The sequence below is a fragment of the Cyprinus carpio genome, chromosome B13 (assembly GCF_018340385.1).
Source record: "Cyprinus carpio isolate SPL01 chromosome B13, ASM1834038v1, whole genome shotgun sequence".
Lineage (NCBI taxonomy): Eukaryota > Metazoa > Chordata > Actinopteri > Cypriniformes > Cyprinidae > Cyprinus > Cyprinus carpio.
In genome coordinates this window covers 492,501-508,827 of record NC_056609.1, presented here as the reverse complement: position 1 = coordinate 508,827, position 16,327 = coordinate 492,501, and the positions used below count along the sequence as shown (strand labels likewise).

General features: G+C 40.1%; 1 protein-coding gene and 1 long non-coding RNA gene across 3 annotated transcripts in view; both read left to right on the top strand.

The window, feature by feature from the left end:
• Positions 1-2,102: 2,102 nt before the first annotated feature.
• LOC122139367 lies at positions 2,103-5,104 on the top strand. Its single transcript, XR_006156226.1, has 4 exons — positions 2,103-2,162; positions 2,263-2,325; positions 3,996-4,099; positions 5,025-5,104. It is a non-coding gene; the product is annotated as an uncharacterized LOC122139367 (long non-coding RNA).
• Positions 5,105-7,517: 2,413 nt separating this feature from the next.
• Positions 7,518-16,327, top strand: part of LOC109091218 (polyribonucleotide nucleotidyltransferase 1, mitochondrial) — a 15,109-nt gene continuing 6,299 nt past the window's right edge. The window contains exons 1-20 of one of the 2 annotated variants that reach the window (XM_042736185.1): positions 7,518-7,727; positions 7,896-7,956; positions 8,041-8,115; positions 8,198-8,303; positions 8,486-8,535; positions 9,196-9,259; positions 9,341-9,388; positions 9,461-9,574; positions 9,652-9,838; positions 9,995-10,046; positions 10,730-10,787; positions 10,863-10,959; positions 11,917-12,019; positions 12,089-12,159; positions 13,568-13,604; positions 13,679-13,745; positions 13,832-13,921; positions 13,997-14,050; positions 15,946-16,055; positions 16,125-16,196. In XM_042736185.1, the coding sequence (XP_042592119.1) occupies positions 7,618-7,727; positions 7,896-7,956; positions 8,041-8,115; positions 8,198-8,303; positions 8,486-8,535; positions 9,196-9,259; positions 9,341-9,388; positions 9,461-9,574; positions 9,652-9,838; positions 9,995-10,046; positions 10,730-10,787; positions 10,863-10,959; positions 11,917-12,019; positions 12,089-12,159; positions 13,568-13,604; positions 13,679-13,745; positions 13,832-13,921; positions 13,997-14,050; positions 15,946-16,055; positions 16,125-16,196 (1,626 nt within the window). In that variant the 5' untranslated portion in view covers positions 7,518-7,617. The remainder of the gene's footprint in view (positions 7,728-7,895; positions 7,957-8,040; positions 8,116-8,197; positions 8,304-8,485; positions 8,536-9,195; positions 9,260-9,340; positions 9,389-9,460; positions 9,575-9,651; positions 9,839-9,994; positions 10,047-10,729; positions 10,788-10,862; positions 10,960-11,916; positions 12,020-12,088; positions 12,160-13,567; positions 13,605-13,678; positions 13,746-13,831; positions 13,922-13,996; positions 14,051-15,945; positions 16,056-16,124; positions 16,197-16,327) is intronic. The other variant, XM_042736184.1, reaches the window with a different exon arrangement.

Sequence of the window (16,327 nt, the reverse complement as noted above, 5' to 3'; positions counted from 1 at the left end):
GCTCTGCTCATGCATATCTCATCATCGCATTCTTTTAGCAGTTCAGTCAATGTTCAGCAGTAACTGAATAACTCGGGATATTGGTTTATTTCGCGTCAGAGGGATTGTAAGGCACATTTATAAACCGAATAACTTAAGTTAGTGCATACTGGAGACGCGAACTGTTTCAAACGATTCAGATAGATTTGGTAAACTGGTTCGACCGGTTCACTAAGAAGATACGGTTAAATAGAAAGATTCATTCATGATCTGGACATCACCTAGACAACACAAAACCAATAAAACCAATTACAAATGAGGCAATTGTTGCATCCAGTGGGGACATAATTACTGATTATAATGATTTATACTGTCTTTTTACGAGTTGCATTGCGTATCGCACTGCGTAAACATGAAACCATGTCTGCATTTGTGATCTGAGAAACAACAAACAACAAGCCTACTCTACTGCTCAAAACTCACGTTTGAATCATCAGTGGCAAATTATTTAAAAATAAAAAAACGTACCTTCAGGCTGTGATTCAGAAGCGCCAGACTGTCCTTGCAAAGTTTGAACTGCCCAACTTTATAGAAACAACCTTTCTGCCACAGAGGGATTACAGGCTACTGGTTCAGGAAACAGTCCTCATCCTCCATAAAATGCGCAGCACACATCTGAATATTTGGGTTGAACTGTTCTGGAACAGTGTTGAAATACAACTTAACCACTGATTTCTAGATTTAGTTGCAGTAAAGTGGAAAGGGTGTTTTAGTTGTTTTATGTATGAAGTTTTTCTGCAACATGGCAGCTGTGGCAACAGAGAGAATCAAAGGTTACTCCTTCTTTCTTTGTGTGAACATTTGGGCGGCGTTATGCAAATCTTCCCACACAGTGGACCAGGCAAGCGAACCAAGTGTGAAAACACCCTTAAGCCTTCTACACACTGCACGATTTTAGCAATCCTATAAGATCATCACTGGTCATACTGTGCGATGTGGATCTAATAAACTTGGGTACGACATGCATGTAGACTGTATGATGATGACGCCTATTGACTTGTAGGCTATGACGCACATTTCTATAGAAGAATAAAACGTCATTAGCATGCGCTAGTGGTAAACAAAGAGAATAATGAATCACACTCTGACAGTTGTACTTTTTATGTGTGCTGAAAAAAGTGGGAGCGGCGAAAGTGGAAGAAATAAGAGCTTGAGGTAAGCTCCCTGCTGAAAAAAACAATAGAAACCATTACAGAATTTGTAATGGTTTTAATGGTTCTAATGGGAGTTCTAATGGTTTTAATGGACACTGTAATGGTCTCTGTTGGTCTCTATTGGTAATTTGCTTTCTTCTATTGGTGGCATGTATTGTCTATTGGATACCATTAAGGACCAACAGAACACCTTTGGAAACTTCTGGTGGTATCTACTGGACACCAGTAGAAATCATTATGACTCCAATAAATTAAGTGGTTTCTTTGGAAAACTGTAATGGTCTTAGTGGGTAGGCTAGACTGCTGAAAAAAAAAAAATACAATAAAATAAATGAACACACACACAATAGAAACCATTACAGAATTTGTAATGGTTTTAATGGTTCTAATGGGAATTCTGTTGGTTTTAATGGACATTGTAATGGTCCTTATGGGTCTCTATTTGTAATTTGCTTTCTCTTATTTGTGGCATGTATTGTCTATTGGATACCGTTAAGGAACAATAGAAACACCTTTGGAAACTTCTGCTGGTACCCACCCAGCACCAGACGTCATTCGGACATCGTTTTTTTTTTTTTTTTTTTGCTAAATCTCGGCCCGTCATGGCCTTCTTTTAGATCAAAAATTGACGTTTGAAAGTTGGTCTTTGCTTGTTTCGTCGGATTTGGTCCAAATTTTTGCCCTAAACTCAGCAATGGTCCTTTGTTTTGTCTGTCTGATTTGGTTCAAATATAGCCCCAAAATCTATGTTTAATATTAGGTTTTGTTTGGTCCATCTGATTTGGTCCAAATTTAGGCCAAAATAAATGTTGAAATAACAGTGAAATTCTGCGTGACTTCTGCCGTGCTGTAATGGGCGCGCGCGCTGAACTGGAGCGGAGGACGTCACCATGGAAACGAGGCGGGCAGCCCAACCGTCAAGCAGCTGAACGCTGACTCTCAATGTGGTTTTCACTATTGTTTTTTTAGGTAAGTTTCGTCTATATAATTACACAAATAGTACATTAAAGTGTTTCTGACACTTTATTTAATGTAAATGATACGCTTCCGTTTAATATTTACTTTATAGAAATGGTTTAGTGTCGTCAGAAAAAGTCCGTTAGCATCTCCACTGTAAGGCTAACTACAAGAGGTAACGATAAACTTGAGCTCTTATTTATTAAGTTTGGGCTTTTAATGTCATCTTATGTGTAGATGAGCGCTCTCTCTCTCTCTTAGCTCTCTCTCTCTCTCTCTCTCTCTCTCTCTCTCTCTATATATATATATATATATATATCTTAACGGATGAATGGAAGTAAGCGAATTAATTTAACCTAAAAGTATGCACTGTACAGTTAACGTTACATCACTTACAATGGGCTGAAACCTTCAGGTTTTGATCTTTCATAGTAAACACATAAATACCACTTATTCTGTTATTTCAGAAGTGCCAGAAAAGAAAAAAAACCTCTATGACACAGGAGATGTTCCTGATTTTAAAATTTCTGAAGGGAGATAATGAAAACACAGACACACACACACACACACACACACACAGAGAGACACACAGAAACACACACACACACACACACACACACACACATATATATATATAGATATAGATATATATATATGTGTGTGTGTGTTTGTTTGCTTGTTAGTTATTTTGATGTCCACGCTGTAGGAGCATTACTAAATTAGTAAAACTAAAATGTTTAAGTCTTTTTTTTTGTATATATTCTGTCAATTATTATTTTTCTTTTCTGCATTTCACCTCTGCTATAGTTTATTTATAATAAACCTGTCATTGTATAATGAATATTGTTGTCTCTGTGACAGTATGCTTATGTTCCTAGGTTCTTCCATGCTGATGGCTGTGCTCTAGAGTCATATCTCCTGTCGAAGAACATTTTTTGTTGTTGTGTATGTTGAAGTGTGATTATTTTCTCAAACATACACTACCATTCAAAAATGTAAGGGTCAGATTTGTAAAATAAATATTTTATGCTCACCACTGCTGCATTTATTTGATTAAAATACAGTAAAATAGTAATATTGTGAAATTACCATTTTATAACTATTTTCTATTTCAGTATGTTTTAAAAAGTGATCAAAGCTGAATTTTCAGCATCATTACTCCAGTCTCCAGTGTCACATAATCCTTCAAATATTAGTCCATTCTAATAAAGTGCAAGAAGCTCTTACAAATATTAATGTAAATAGTAATTTTTTCCTTTGGTGATTTGTATTGTATACCCAGAATGCAATGCACAATGAAGTAGATTCCAATTCTCTAACTCCAAGCTACACATCACACCGTGTCTACACTGGACGCACCAAAGTGACTTGAAAATCATTTGAACTTTGTCAGTACATCATAAATAGAAACAGGCATCAGTTTACCGTCTGTGATTTGTTGTGTTGTGCCATGCCACATCCAGTGTAGAGAGCATTACTGATTCTAATAGGCTCTGTTGTATTTTGTTGTGCCGTCCAGTGTAGACACAGTGTTAGACCTCTTATTAAATATCATTACATATGATTCATGTATGATGCCATTCATCACTGATAGATCTTTTCTATCATTCATCAATAAACCACAAGGTAACTGTAACATATTTAAACAATATTAATAAGAATAAATAAAAATGCATCTGTGACTTACTGTAATATTGCTTCTTATTTTTCAGTGGGTTGAAAGTTCTTATTAAACACATAGCTTTATTCTCATCTCTGTGCATTTTCAGACATTGTGCATATTTCTGAATCAAATTTTTTTTAACTTTTTAACATCATAATATTGGTTGTCTTCTCTTTTGTCAGAGTTTAGCTCCAACCCCAGTTAAGCAGATCTGGGCAGCTGATCAAGGATCACCAGAAACTCTGCAGAACATTGGTCCTCCAGCCCAGGACTGGACACCAGTGTTGTAAGTCATTAATCTAGAAGTCATCCTGCCTCTTTGAAGTGTCATGTTCAGAATATATTACAGGAGATCTCTCATTGTCTCTTAAGGTCCACTTACATGCAGAGTTTTGCTCCAACCTGCATTGCACCTGAACACATTAATCAAGGTCTTCAGTTTTACCAACTATTAGTGTTGTCACGGTACCAAAATTTCAGTACCAAAGCAAAACACAAAAACATACTAATTAATTTTTTATTATTATTATTATTATTATTATTAGCTGCACTTATACTAACAATTAACACTTATACTAACAATTAACTAACAAAACAGCGTTCATTTCAATCCGACATTCAAATGTTTATCAGGATATATATACACAATTATATATATCCTGATAAAACATACACAGAATGACAGTCAATCACTGATCTTTATTGAACTGCTTTTATGGTTTTAATAATTACTTTATTTGTAATGAACACAATAAAGGGATTTTACAATGGATTATTTGTTTTTTTTTTTTACTTGAATGCTTTTGTTCAGGATGTAAAATAAAAAGTGAATTATTATTAAGAAAAGAAACTGCAGGAAAAGATGCAATGTTGCTCTGTGATTTTTTGCTTTGGAACCTTTAGAAAACTTTAACCTGATTTTTCTCAAAATTGACTTTGCCAACTCTTTCAACTTCAAACTGGTGTAGCTCACCTGCTCATTTTGTCAGATTTTCAACAAATTATACATCATTTTGAAGGATTTTTAATGAGAATAATAATAATAATAAAAAAAATTGCTCATTGTGACTTATTTTGCCAGCACAGGTCACACATGCTAATTAATTTCCACTTGAGAGTGGTCAGATTTAAAGTCTGAGATTAGTCCATCAGTTCTTGAATTTCAATTTGTTTATATGTGTGTGTGTGTGTGTGTGTGTGTTTGAAACCAGAGTGTCTGTCTCAGAAGCTGAAGAAAAGAGGCCACACCTCAGAGGAAATAAGCGCTTCCTAAGTGTACGGAAATACCCGGATGAGAAGATCAGTGACATAAACCGGATAAAACTGTCAGTGGTAAGTATTTACATATCCATATCTGAATGTAATTACTACAACCTCTTATATGATTTGAAGTGAATAGAGACTATGTACCATAAAAAGTAGACAATGTAATTATTCAAGACTATTTGTGACCCTGGACCACAAAACCAGTTATACGGGTATTTTTTTTTAAATTTAGATTTTTATATCAATAATATTAAGAATTAATTTTCCATTAATGTATTGGGTTTAGGAGGACAATATTTGTCTGAGATACAACCATTTGAAAATCTGGAATCTGAGGGTGCAAAAAAATCTAAATATTGCGAAAACTATTTAAAGTCCAAAGCAAAGCATTTTATTAATCAAAAATTAAGTTTTGATACATTTATGGTAGGAAATTTACAAAAATATATTCATGGAACATGATCTTTACTTAAAATCCTAATGATTTTTGGCATGAAAGAAAAATCGATAATTTCGTCCCATACAATGTTTTGTTGTCTATTGCTATAAATAAACCCCAGCAACTTAAAACTGCTTTTGTGCTGCAGGGACACATTTATTCACTCACTCATAACAACAAACAACACTGAACTACACCTAAACCATTGAGATATTCAACACAGCGGACAATAATTAATGACAATATGCATCTATTAAAGCAGCGCATAAGATAAATTAAAAATTATCTGCTTTAAAAAATGTGTCCATTACACATTTTATAAACATAAAATGTGTAATGGACAAAAGTTCATATCTGTCAAGAATTTGAATCTGCTCAAAGGTGCCCCAAAGTGTTGGACGAATTTAATCATGATGATGTTTTGTCAACAACTAAGTTTTTGCAACTTTTTTGAGATTGCCATATAAATATATGTATGGATAATCTCACATACTGGTAATGTGGTTTAATGGGTACATTGTCCTAACAAATTTTCCTTCTCTTTTGCAGGTCTAAGACAGCTACAATGAAGACACAAATGCAGTTCATAGTTCCTGTATTTCTATAATGCATTAATGAATAACAATAATTTAAAAAAAAATTTAATGTCAAGGTTTTGTGTTAATTCCAGCTATGTTGAGTATTCTGTGAATAATTTTGATTTTAGGTACATATTCTTAATTCTTTGCAAAACAACCTGAACTGTTTGCTATTGAAAGGTTGGTATTCAGTTTAAATAAAATAAAAATGATATTCTTGACAAAACCTGTGTATAATTGTATTAATAATTTAAATTATTTAATTAATCAATGGCCTAATTACCAGTTATCAGGTTAACATTCAAATCAGAACCAATACAAAACTGCAACGGTAACCATTAAATATGTGCAAATAAAAACCAATAGAAACTTGTAATGGAACCATCAGAACCAATACAAAACTGTGATGGAAACCATTAAATATGTGCAAATAAAGACCAATACAAACTTGTAATGGAACCATCAGAACCATTACAAAACTGTGATGGAAACCATTAAATGTGCAAATAAAGACCAATACAAACTTGTAATGGAACCATCAGAACCATTACAAAACTGTGATGGAAACCATTATGTGCAAATCGTGACCAATACAGATTTGTAATGGAAACCTATACAAACCAATAAATCCTAATGGAATATGCCCAAAACACACTACGTAATGGAAACCATTTGGTAATGGTTTTAATGGTTAATTGCTGATGTTTTGTAATGGAAACCATTAGAATTTCTGTAATGGTTTCTATTGTTTTTTTCAGCAGGGCTGTTTTATGTTTTAGTGCCATGTCGCGTTGATTTCATGTCATATTTTTATTGGTTGGTAAGTAAACATGGGTCGTAACTGCAAACACACTGTGTGATGATCACGCTGAATTTCTGACAATGCCAGAAAATTATCGTATGCTATCTTTGGTCCCAAGACTGGCCATTTTTGAACCTCTTTCACCACCGATTAGGAGCCACGATTGTTTCACGATGCCCATCTTTCGTCTGGGACAGCTGAAAATCGTGCTGTGTGTCCCGGGCTTCAGTTGAGCTGATGAATGGCGGTCCTGCTGGCTTATATAGTGGCCAGCTCCGCCCTTTCCGGCGGGCCAGCGCCATTGGTTTGTGCAGCTACACAAACGTGCACAAATCAGGTTTCAGTACAGAGTAAAAGAGGAGTTTGCATTACACACAGTGGGAGATACCGGAAGCCACTTAAACTGCCTATGTGACATAGGCCTGTGATTTGCTATAAAATATTAATAATTAAATCTTGATTGACTTGATTTTAATAAATGTATTGTTTATATTAAATTAAAACGTTAAATATGTTTTATTATATTTTATATAATTGTAATACTTTCTTGATAGTGTAATGTGAATGGCGTTCCGTATTAAACAAAAAAAGTGGCGACTTTTATTTTGACACGCAGCGCTGTGATGTGCTCTTGCTGTAGCTGTGCTCTCATACTGTCATGGCGGCCTAGTGTCCCCTGCATGTGTGTGAGTGTGTTGTGATGTTCGCTGTGTGTTAGGATGAGAGTGATGATGATGATGATGTTGAGGAGGAGGTGGGGGATGAAGGCTCGGCTCGCGGCTGTCAGAGGCTTTCATGAGCGGACAGTGGCAGTGAGTTTAGCGGACAGGTGAGGTCTCTTCATCGGTCAGGCAGTGCTGATTCAAGCTCACAACACTCACTGAACACAATAACACCCTAAAGAAGACAATAACAGCAGCTTACAGCGCCCCTGGCCATCAGTACCATGCTATTACTCTGCTGTTACCTCACTGTGGTGCTGTTACTGTGTGTGCAGGAGGATGGAGATCTCCACCGGGAAACTAGCCCGCTTCGCTGACGGGTGTGCGGTGATCAGGGTGAGTGTGTGTGTGTGTGTGTGCGCTGTGAGTCTGCTGGATCCAGTGGAGTGTGTTCCCTTCTGATCAGCGTGTGTGTTTTAGCTGGGGGAGACGTCAGTGATGGTGACCGCGGTCAGTAAGACCAAGCCGGCCGCCGCTCAGTTCATGCCGCTCGTGGTGAGTGACAGCTCTACACACACGTGTGTGTTTCTCATGTGTTTTACTAAAGCTGTCAGTCACGTGATCTCTCTGTGTTCAGGTGGATTACAGGCAGAAAGCAGCGGCTGCAGGACGAATCCCCACCAACTACCTGAGACGAGAACTGGGCACCACAGACTCAGAGATCCTGACCAGCCGGCTGATCGGTCAGACACTCACTCACACGCTTACACACACACACACACTCACACACACACACACTGACACTCTCTCTCTCTCTCTTTCTTTCTCTCTCTCTCTCTCTCTCTCTCACACACACTCACACACACACATACACTGTCGTATGTTAGTAATGTGCTGCTGTGTGTGTGTGTGTGTGTGTGTGCAGATCGCTCCATCAGGCCGCTGTTTCCCGCCGGATACTTCTACGACACACAGGTGTGATGCTCATGTGATCTCTGGTCTTCACTCGAGCAGCTTCTAGAGCTCCCCACGAGTCACTGCTTGTTGAGATCTGGGCCCGTGTTTATCAGAAGTGTAGGACTAAATCTGAAGAGTGAGTCTTAGAGAGGATTCAGGACGCTGCAGACGGGACTCTGGAGGACGACAGGCACGGACCAATCACTGAATAGATGTCCTTATTTAAGAATATTATAATAAGAATTATAAACTACGATGGAAACACATTTAAAAGTCATGTGACTTTGCGCTATGAGACGGGCTTGACTTGACTAGCAGCAGACTGATCTGGTTCACAGCGTCTGTATGTTGTTAGGCTCGTTCTGAAAAGCCTGAGCAGTGTCTGTCCTCAAGTATTTCTGTACGAGTGTGTCTTACTCGACTGTGTTCCCAAACAGCAGCGTCCTCCTCCGAAAGCATTGTGTTCCGTCTGCTCGCTCTGAGGCGCTAGTCATTCATCATACATGAACACTGTTATATCCCGTGGCTTCTCCTAGTTTTCTTAGTGATATTCAGTGCCAGTTCATCAGAGGTGATGCTTTCGTTGTCTTGGACTCGTGGGATGGAAACAGTGCTTCATTCACAAGTGTTTTAAGTGATATTCCAGTTTGGTTTGGTCTCTGTGTGTTTGTGCTGAAGGTGCTGTGTAATATCCTGGCTGCAGATGGAGTCAATGACCCTGACGTTCTGGCCATCAATGGAGGTATTGAGTCTCTGCACTCTTACACATCTGTGTGTGTGTGTGTGTGTGTGTGTGTGTCTGATCCTGTGGCTCGTTTCTCAGCGTCTGCGGCTCTGGCTCTGTCTGATATCCCCTGGAACGGACCCATCGGTGAGTGCAGCGTCACTCTCTCACGAATGCAGCGAGTGTGTGTGTGTGTGTGTGACGCTGTCTGTGTTTCAGGAGCGGTGCGCGTGGGCCTCGTGGACGGAGAGTTCCTCATCAACCCCACGCGCTCGGAGATGAGCGGCAGCAAACTCAACCTGGTGATCGCCGGAGCCCCGTCCAGCCACGTGGGTCAGTGTGAGCTCCCCAGCGCCCGCCGTTACCCATCATGCCCTGCTCTGACTCACTGTGTGTGTGTGTGTGTGTAGTGATGATGGAGGCGGCGGCGGAGAACGTCCTGCAGCAGGACTTCAGTCATGCGGTGAAGCTCGGGGTCAAGCACACGCAGCAGATCATCCTGGCCATCCAGCAGATGAGCAGAGAGATGAAGATCAGCAAACGCTCTCCTGCCAGACTCTTCACCGCCACCGCTGACATGCTGGACTACACACGCCAGTGAGACTCAACACACACACACACACACTCAGCTTCATTAATCCAGGACAAATATAGTTTACTTTTGGGGTGAAATATGAGCTGGGCTTTTCTTCATAATCCTGTGTTCCTCATGACTTCTCTGTGTGAGAACGTGATTGGCTGTTTTCTCCTCAGGTTGGCGTCTGATAAGATCTACGCTGTATTTACAGACTTCACACACGACAAGGTGCGTGTGTCTGATCTCATGCGGGGTTACAGAATCAGTCAAGATGTGCTCAAAACTCAAGATGTGCTCACCCTCAGGTCATACTAGATCCGGATGAGTTTGTTTCTTCATCAGATTTGGAGAAATGTCTAATCAATGGGTGCTCTGCAGTGAATGGGTGCCGTCAGAATAAGAGTCCAAACAGTTGATGAAAACATCTCAATAATCCACAAGTAATCCACTCCAGTCCATCAGTTAACATCTGGAGAAGACAAAAGCTGAAACAAATCCATATCAGAATCCAGCCACATGTTTGTTTAGAGCTGTTTTGGATCTGTGCAGATTTCTCTCCTGATTCAGACCAGAACACTTCTTCACTGGAGGAAGCGTTATTATGGATTATGCACACGTATTTTAGTTTAAAACATCTTAATGCTGGATTTGTTTCAGCTTTTGTCTTCTCCAGATGTTAACTGATGGACTGGTGTGCTGTGGATTATTGTGATGTTTTTATCAGGCTGTTTGGACTCTAATTCTGACGGCACCCATTCACTGCAGAGCATCCACTGCTGAGACACTGATGCAGTGCTACATTTCTCCAGATCTGATGAAGAAACAAACTCAGCTACATCTCCTATGACCTGAGTGTGAGCACATCTTGGGTTTTGGGTGAGCTGCTTCTTTAGGTGTGCGTGTTTCCCCAGGTCTCGCGAGATGAAGCGATTAATAAGATCCGTCTGGAGGCAGAGGAGCACATCAGAGGTGTGTGGCGTTCCTCAGCCGTTATGAGTGTGTGTTTGCTCTGTGTGTAACGCTGATGCTGTGTGGCGTCTCTAGAGAGGTTCCCGCAGTCCGAGTCGTTCGAGGTGGTGGAGGCCTTCAACAGCGTCTCCAGAGAGGTCTTCAGGAATCTGGTTCTCAATGAATACAGACGGTAACGCACGCTCTTTACACACGCTCTGATGTTTGTGTTCTAGAGTTGACCGTGAGACCATTCAGGACTGAAACCTCAAAAGGCTTTTACACAGCAGAAATAAACACAACAGCCACAGCATACTTCTGAAAATAACTATATTACTATTATTTGTAAGGAATATCATTTAACCCAAATATTTGTAATCCATGATTTAATATCAAACATTCAGTTTTGTCATGCATAATCTTACTTGACAAAAATAAAAAAGGTCATGTTTTTGTTGTAAATTAATTGTTATATTGACCTATTATATTATATTTTAAGTTTTATTTACTAATTTCATTAGGATTTTCATGATAAATTTGCATTAAATCATAAAACACTAAATAAATAAAATTGAAAACACCGAATTTAGGGAAAAATAAAATGCATGAAATGAGGCCCTAAATTAAAAGTTGGCTTGAAAGAATTTATGAAAAAAAAAAAAAAAAAAAGTTTACATGCATTCTCAAAGTCTAACAAACACGTGGAAAGCATTTCCTTCCATAATAATGGGATAAAAAATATTTCTGGCCATATCACCCAGCCCTAATTTTACATTTTATCATGAAAAGTGCTGAAAATTAAAATTATAAGAAAGGGTAAAAGAAAAAAAATACAGATTAAATCATTTAATATGCACATACTACATATGAACAAGTCTTGCTAAGATTTAAAACATAGAATAAATAGAATCAAAATGTGTATTTGAAAGAGCATTAATGAAATAAAGTAGCGGTCAGCTGTGATTGGACCGGGCAAAAACTGGGCTAGTTTTCATTCCTTTTAAACAAGCTTTGGGCTCGAGATGCTCCTGACAGAAGCACACGGAGCAGATCAGCGTCTGTGTGCAGAGATCTCAGACGCGCTGTGAGAATCTGCTTCAGTACGAGCGGTGTCGCCGGCGGTACTTCTGACAACACTACTGTGTGACAGGTGTGACGGAAGGGATCTGACGTCTCTGCGCAGCATTTCCTGCGAGGTGGACGTCTTCAAGCCGCTCCACGGCTCGGCTCTCTTTCAGAGGGGTCAGACACAGGTCAGCACTGCTCTCTCTCTGTAGTCTTCTTCTGCTTCATGTGCAGCGTCTGATGTTCATCTGAAACAGGTGCTGTGCTCCGTCACGTTCGACTCTCTGGAGTCCAGTATGAAGACAGACGTGATAACCACTGCGCTCAGGTCAGTGAGCTGTGCTCCGTACACACTCAGTCTCTCTGGGACACGTTCGTCAGTGCATGCTGTTCTAACATATGTGAGGAAGACAAAACTCTTTTCATGATCTTTCAGCAGCTGTTTAGTTCATGTTGATGTAGGATAGTGTTGTAGGCAACCAGGGGCCCCTGGGCTTGAGGTTATGCTTGGGCCCTATACCTGTACACTACAAATGCCCTCAACTAGAACAACATCATTATGGAGTAACACAAAACACACACACATTAAAATATGCTTTGAGGTTATATAGTAGGCTATATATATAGTACAACTAATATGCAACATGTCTATCCCAAACAAAGATTATAGTGCTCCTGTAGCTCAAGTGGTAGAGCATTGCGTTAACAAACGCAAGGTTGGGGGTTCGATCCCCGGGAACACATGATAGGTAAAAATTGATAGCCTGAATGCACTGTAAGTCGCTTTGGATAAAAGCGTCTGCTAAATGCATAAATTTAATTTAATTTAATTTAATGTAATATTAAATAGTCATCACAATACAATAAACAAGATGTGTTCTCTCAGATTAAAACCCTGAAATAAATATTAAAAACGCCAGAGATGTATTAGTATTAAAAAAATGTATTGTCATATATCTGTGTCCTCTTATGTCAGGTTCTTACATTTAATCAATAAATTCAATCTGAATAAAAAGACAAGACTATTAGCAATCAGATGAAAGCACTGTCAACAAAATCTGTAGATGGATTTTGCATAAATTATGTTCGATTTAAACATAGCATTTTAATGGAAATTTAATGATGCAAAAATGAAAAACACTACTTTTTAAAAACTTTTTTGTAACTTCAACCAGCAGCAAGTGACTGTCTTAATGAGTGAGTCCTTAAATCAACCGGTTCGTTTAAATGCTCTCTTGTTTGTGTGAAAGGCTAACTCTCATATCATAGGCATATGTCATACAAACCGAAATTCATTAAATGCCATTCAATTAATTCAACTCATTCAGTTTTTATTATTTAAAATCATTTTGATGACATTTCTGCCCCACTGTGTCAGATGTCAGAGAGCACACAAAACTCTTCAGATCACATAATTTAGTGAACATTACTATAACACAGAGTCATCCTCTGTGAACAAATGTAAGTCCGGCCGTGTAGGTGACACTCTGATATTCCCTGGTTTTTCTAAAGTCTTGACAACACAGTGATTTATTTGTGGATTGATGTTAATGTCATAAACATGACGGCAATGGTATCAAATGATGGCTGTGATGAAGCGCCACCATTGGTCCAGAGGAGATCCTGTTCCAGCAGAAGGGTTTCCTCTCATTGCTCTGGTCAGTTCATGACGGTGTGGAAGTAAAGTGAGCTGTAAATGTTGACTAGTGAAGGTTTGACTGTTTGTTTTCTTCTAGTGGAGTCAAAGACAAGAACTTCATGCTGCACTATGAAGTGAGTGAGGCTCTGCTCTGCATGTTTAGCTCAGACTGTACTGTTCACCTTCATTCACTGAGTGCTTCTTACAGTTTCCTCCGTATGCCACCAATGAGATCGGGAAGGTGGGAGGGATCAACCGGCGAGAGCTGGGTCACGGTGAGTGTGAGACGCTCATGTCCTTCCCCTCCGAGTCTCAGCAGTGTCTCATGCCTGAGTGTGTGTGTGTGTGTGTGTGTGTTCAGGAGCGCTGGCGGAGAAGGCGCTGAGGCCCGTGGTTCCTCCAGATTTCCCCTTCACCATCCGCGTCACGTCTGAGGTGCTGGAGTCCAACGGTGCGTCTCTCGCTGCGCTGTGTGTCTGAGGAGGAGGTCCTGAGCTCACGCTCTGTCTCTGTTCTGTGTCCACAGGCTCGTCCTCTATGGCCTCGGTGTGTGGCGGCAGTCTAGCGCTCATGGATGCAGGTATCGTCATGTGACCGCAGTGCTGTCCTACTGCTGCTGAACAGGCCAATTAAATACAGCCTTACAGTAGTGCGCTTTAATAATAATAATAATACGTTTATTTTATATAGCACCTTTCTGCAAACTCAAGATCGCTTTAAAGCATCAAAACAGATAAACATGACAGCAGACAGAAAAACTAAATGCAGATAAACATGAAATCCGTGGCATGAATCAGATCATGCAGTCAGAGATCAGAGAAACAACAAAGGCAGTTGTTACATGATGTTATATCATATAACAATACGCTATATGTTATATCAGAAATATATTGGGGCGAGACCATGACGTGCTTTGAAGGTGATGTGGAGAAGCCAATGAAGTCTGAGTAGGATGAGAGTAATGTGAGTAATGCGAGCAGAACCCTAGCTGAAGAGTTCTGGATATATTGGAGCTTATTTAATGTTGTGTTTGGTAGACCATAGAAAAGAGAATCACAGCAGTCGAGTCGAGTAGTGATGAAGGCATGAATGCATCTTTGATATTTAAGAAGGGACATAAGTGAGGTGAAAGAAGGCAGATTCAGTGAGAGAAGAAATGTGAGGTAGAGCAGGTTTGTAACGGTGGTGGAGGGTCCAACCAAGGTTCAAGCAATGTTTACATTGTCAGGACAAAGGAGCAACATTTTTTGATGAACCAACATGAAGTAGATCAGTGTTGAGTTTGAGAAAGTTACTGGCCATCCAAGCATTTAAATCATTTATACAAGCCGATAAGGAGTTGGTGGGAAAAGGAGAGTTGTGTTAGAGCTGTGTGTCGTCTGTATTGCAGTGGAAGTTGAAGCCGTGATGACGGATAATGTTTCCTAAAGGAAGCATGTAGATGATGAAGAGTAAAGGCCCGAGAACAGAACCCTGGGGAACACCGTGAGAGACAGGGGCAGTAGAGGACTTGTAATGCTAGCGATGTAATGCTGACGGTCAGACAGGTGAGAATGAACCACAATAGAGCAGTTCCAGAAATACCAAGAACAGAGAGTCGTGAGATGAGAATGCTGAGAGAGATGGTGACCAAAGCAGAGGAAAGATCTAACAGATTATAATGCTAATGGAGCCTGAGTCAGTGGCCATAACCTTAAGAAGTGCTGTCCCTGTGCTGTGGAGTGTGTCTAACACGGACAGTGCACTGATTTGTGCAGGCAGCTTGATATAGAGCAGGAACGACAGAGAACTTAACAAAGAGTGGCACACAAGAACACAGCTTTGAAGTTTGATGCATCAAAGAGTTGCAAAGATCTAAGGTAATTAATTGGCAAAGGATACTTGTAAAGAAACGAACAAAAACTAACACGGCCAGTCTAGAGGCTTTATTATTTTTTAATCCATCGTAACACAGTCAACTTTCCCTACGTAATGCAAATAACGTGGGAGTCAGTCCTTTCCAGAATGTGTGGATAGAGACGTGTGTGTGTCGGCTAGTAAATGCCCAGAGAGAAGCCTCTCACCTTCAGACACTTCCCTCATGAGTGTCTGAGTTCTCCATCCAGCACAAGCGTGGGTATAGTCTCAGTCCATTAGTCCATAACACTTCTCTTCCCGTCTGAGACGCCGCCGATCACATACATGCACAGGTGAGTGACATCACCTGGCCACTGTCTACTGGTCAGTGATTACTAACCCTGTCTAAACATGCCTGTGTTTACAAGCTGACCAATATCTGCTGAATGCAGTGTCCAAGCTTAATGAATCTCGTCTTGTCTTTTTTCTGAATCCTTCCTTTAAGCCTGTACAACAGTAAATCAATTTTTTCTGATTGTCTGTGAACTTTATCCACCATTCTAGTTTGTCACAAAACCTAATGTCTAAAAAATATCCACGTTCCGCACCGTGTGATGACCAACAGGTGTCTGTGTCCAGGTGTGCCCATCTCCTCGGCTGTGGCCGGAGTCGCCATCGGCCTCATATCTAAAGCCCATCCTGAGAAAGCGTCAGAGATCCAGGACTACAGGCTGCTGACTGATATCCTGGTAGGTGCTCCAGCATCTGTTCCCTGAGCGTTAGCTGAGCCGCGTGTTCATTCCTCTGCTCTCTGATCAGGAATAGAGGACTACATGGGAGACATGGACTTCAAGATGGCAGGCAGCAGTAAAGGGATCACGGCTCTGCAGGTAACACACACTCCTGTGCTCCGTCTGTGTGTGTTCACGTCACGTCTGCTGTGTGTGATCACAGGGGACAGAACCTCATTATCTTGATGTTATTGTGGTCACATGACGGTATGAAACGATTGGGTCTCGTT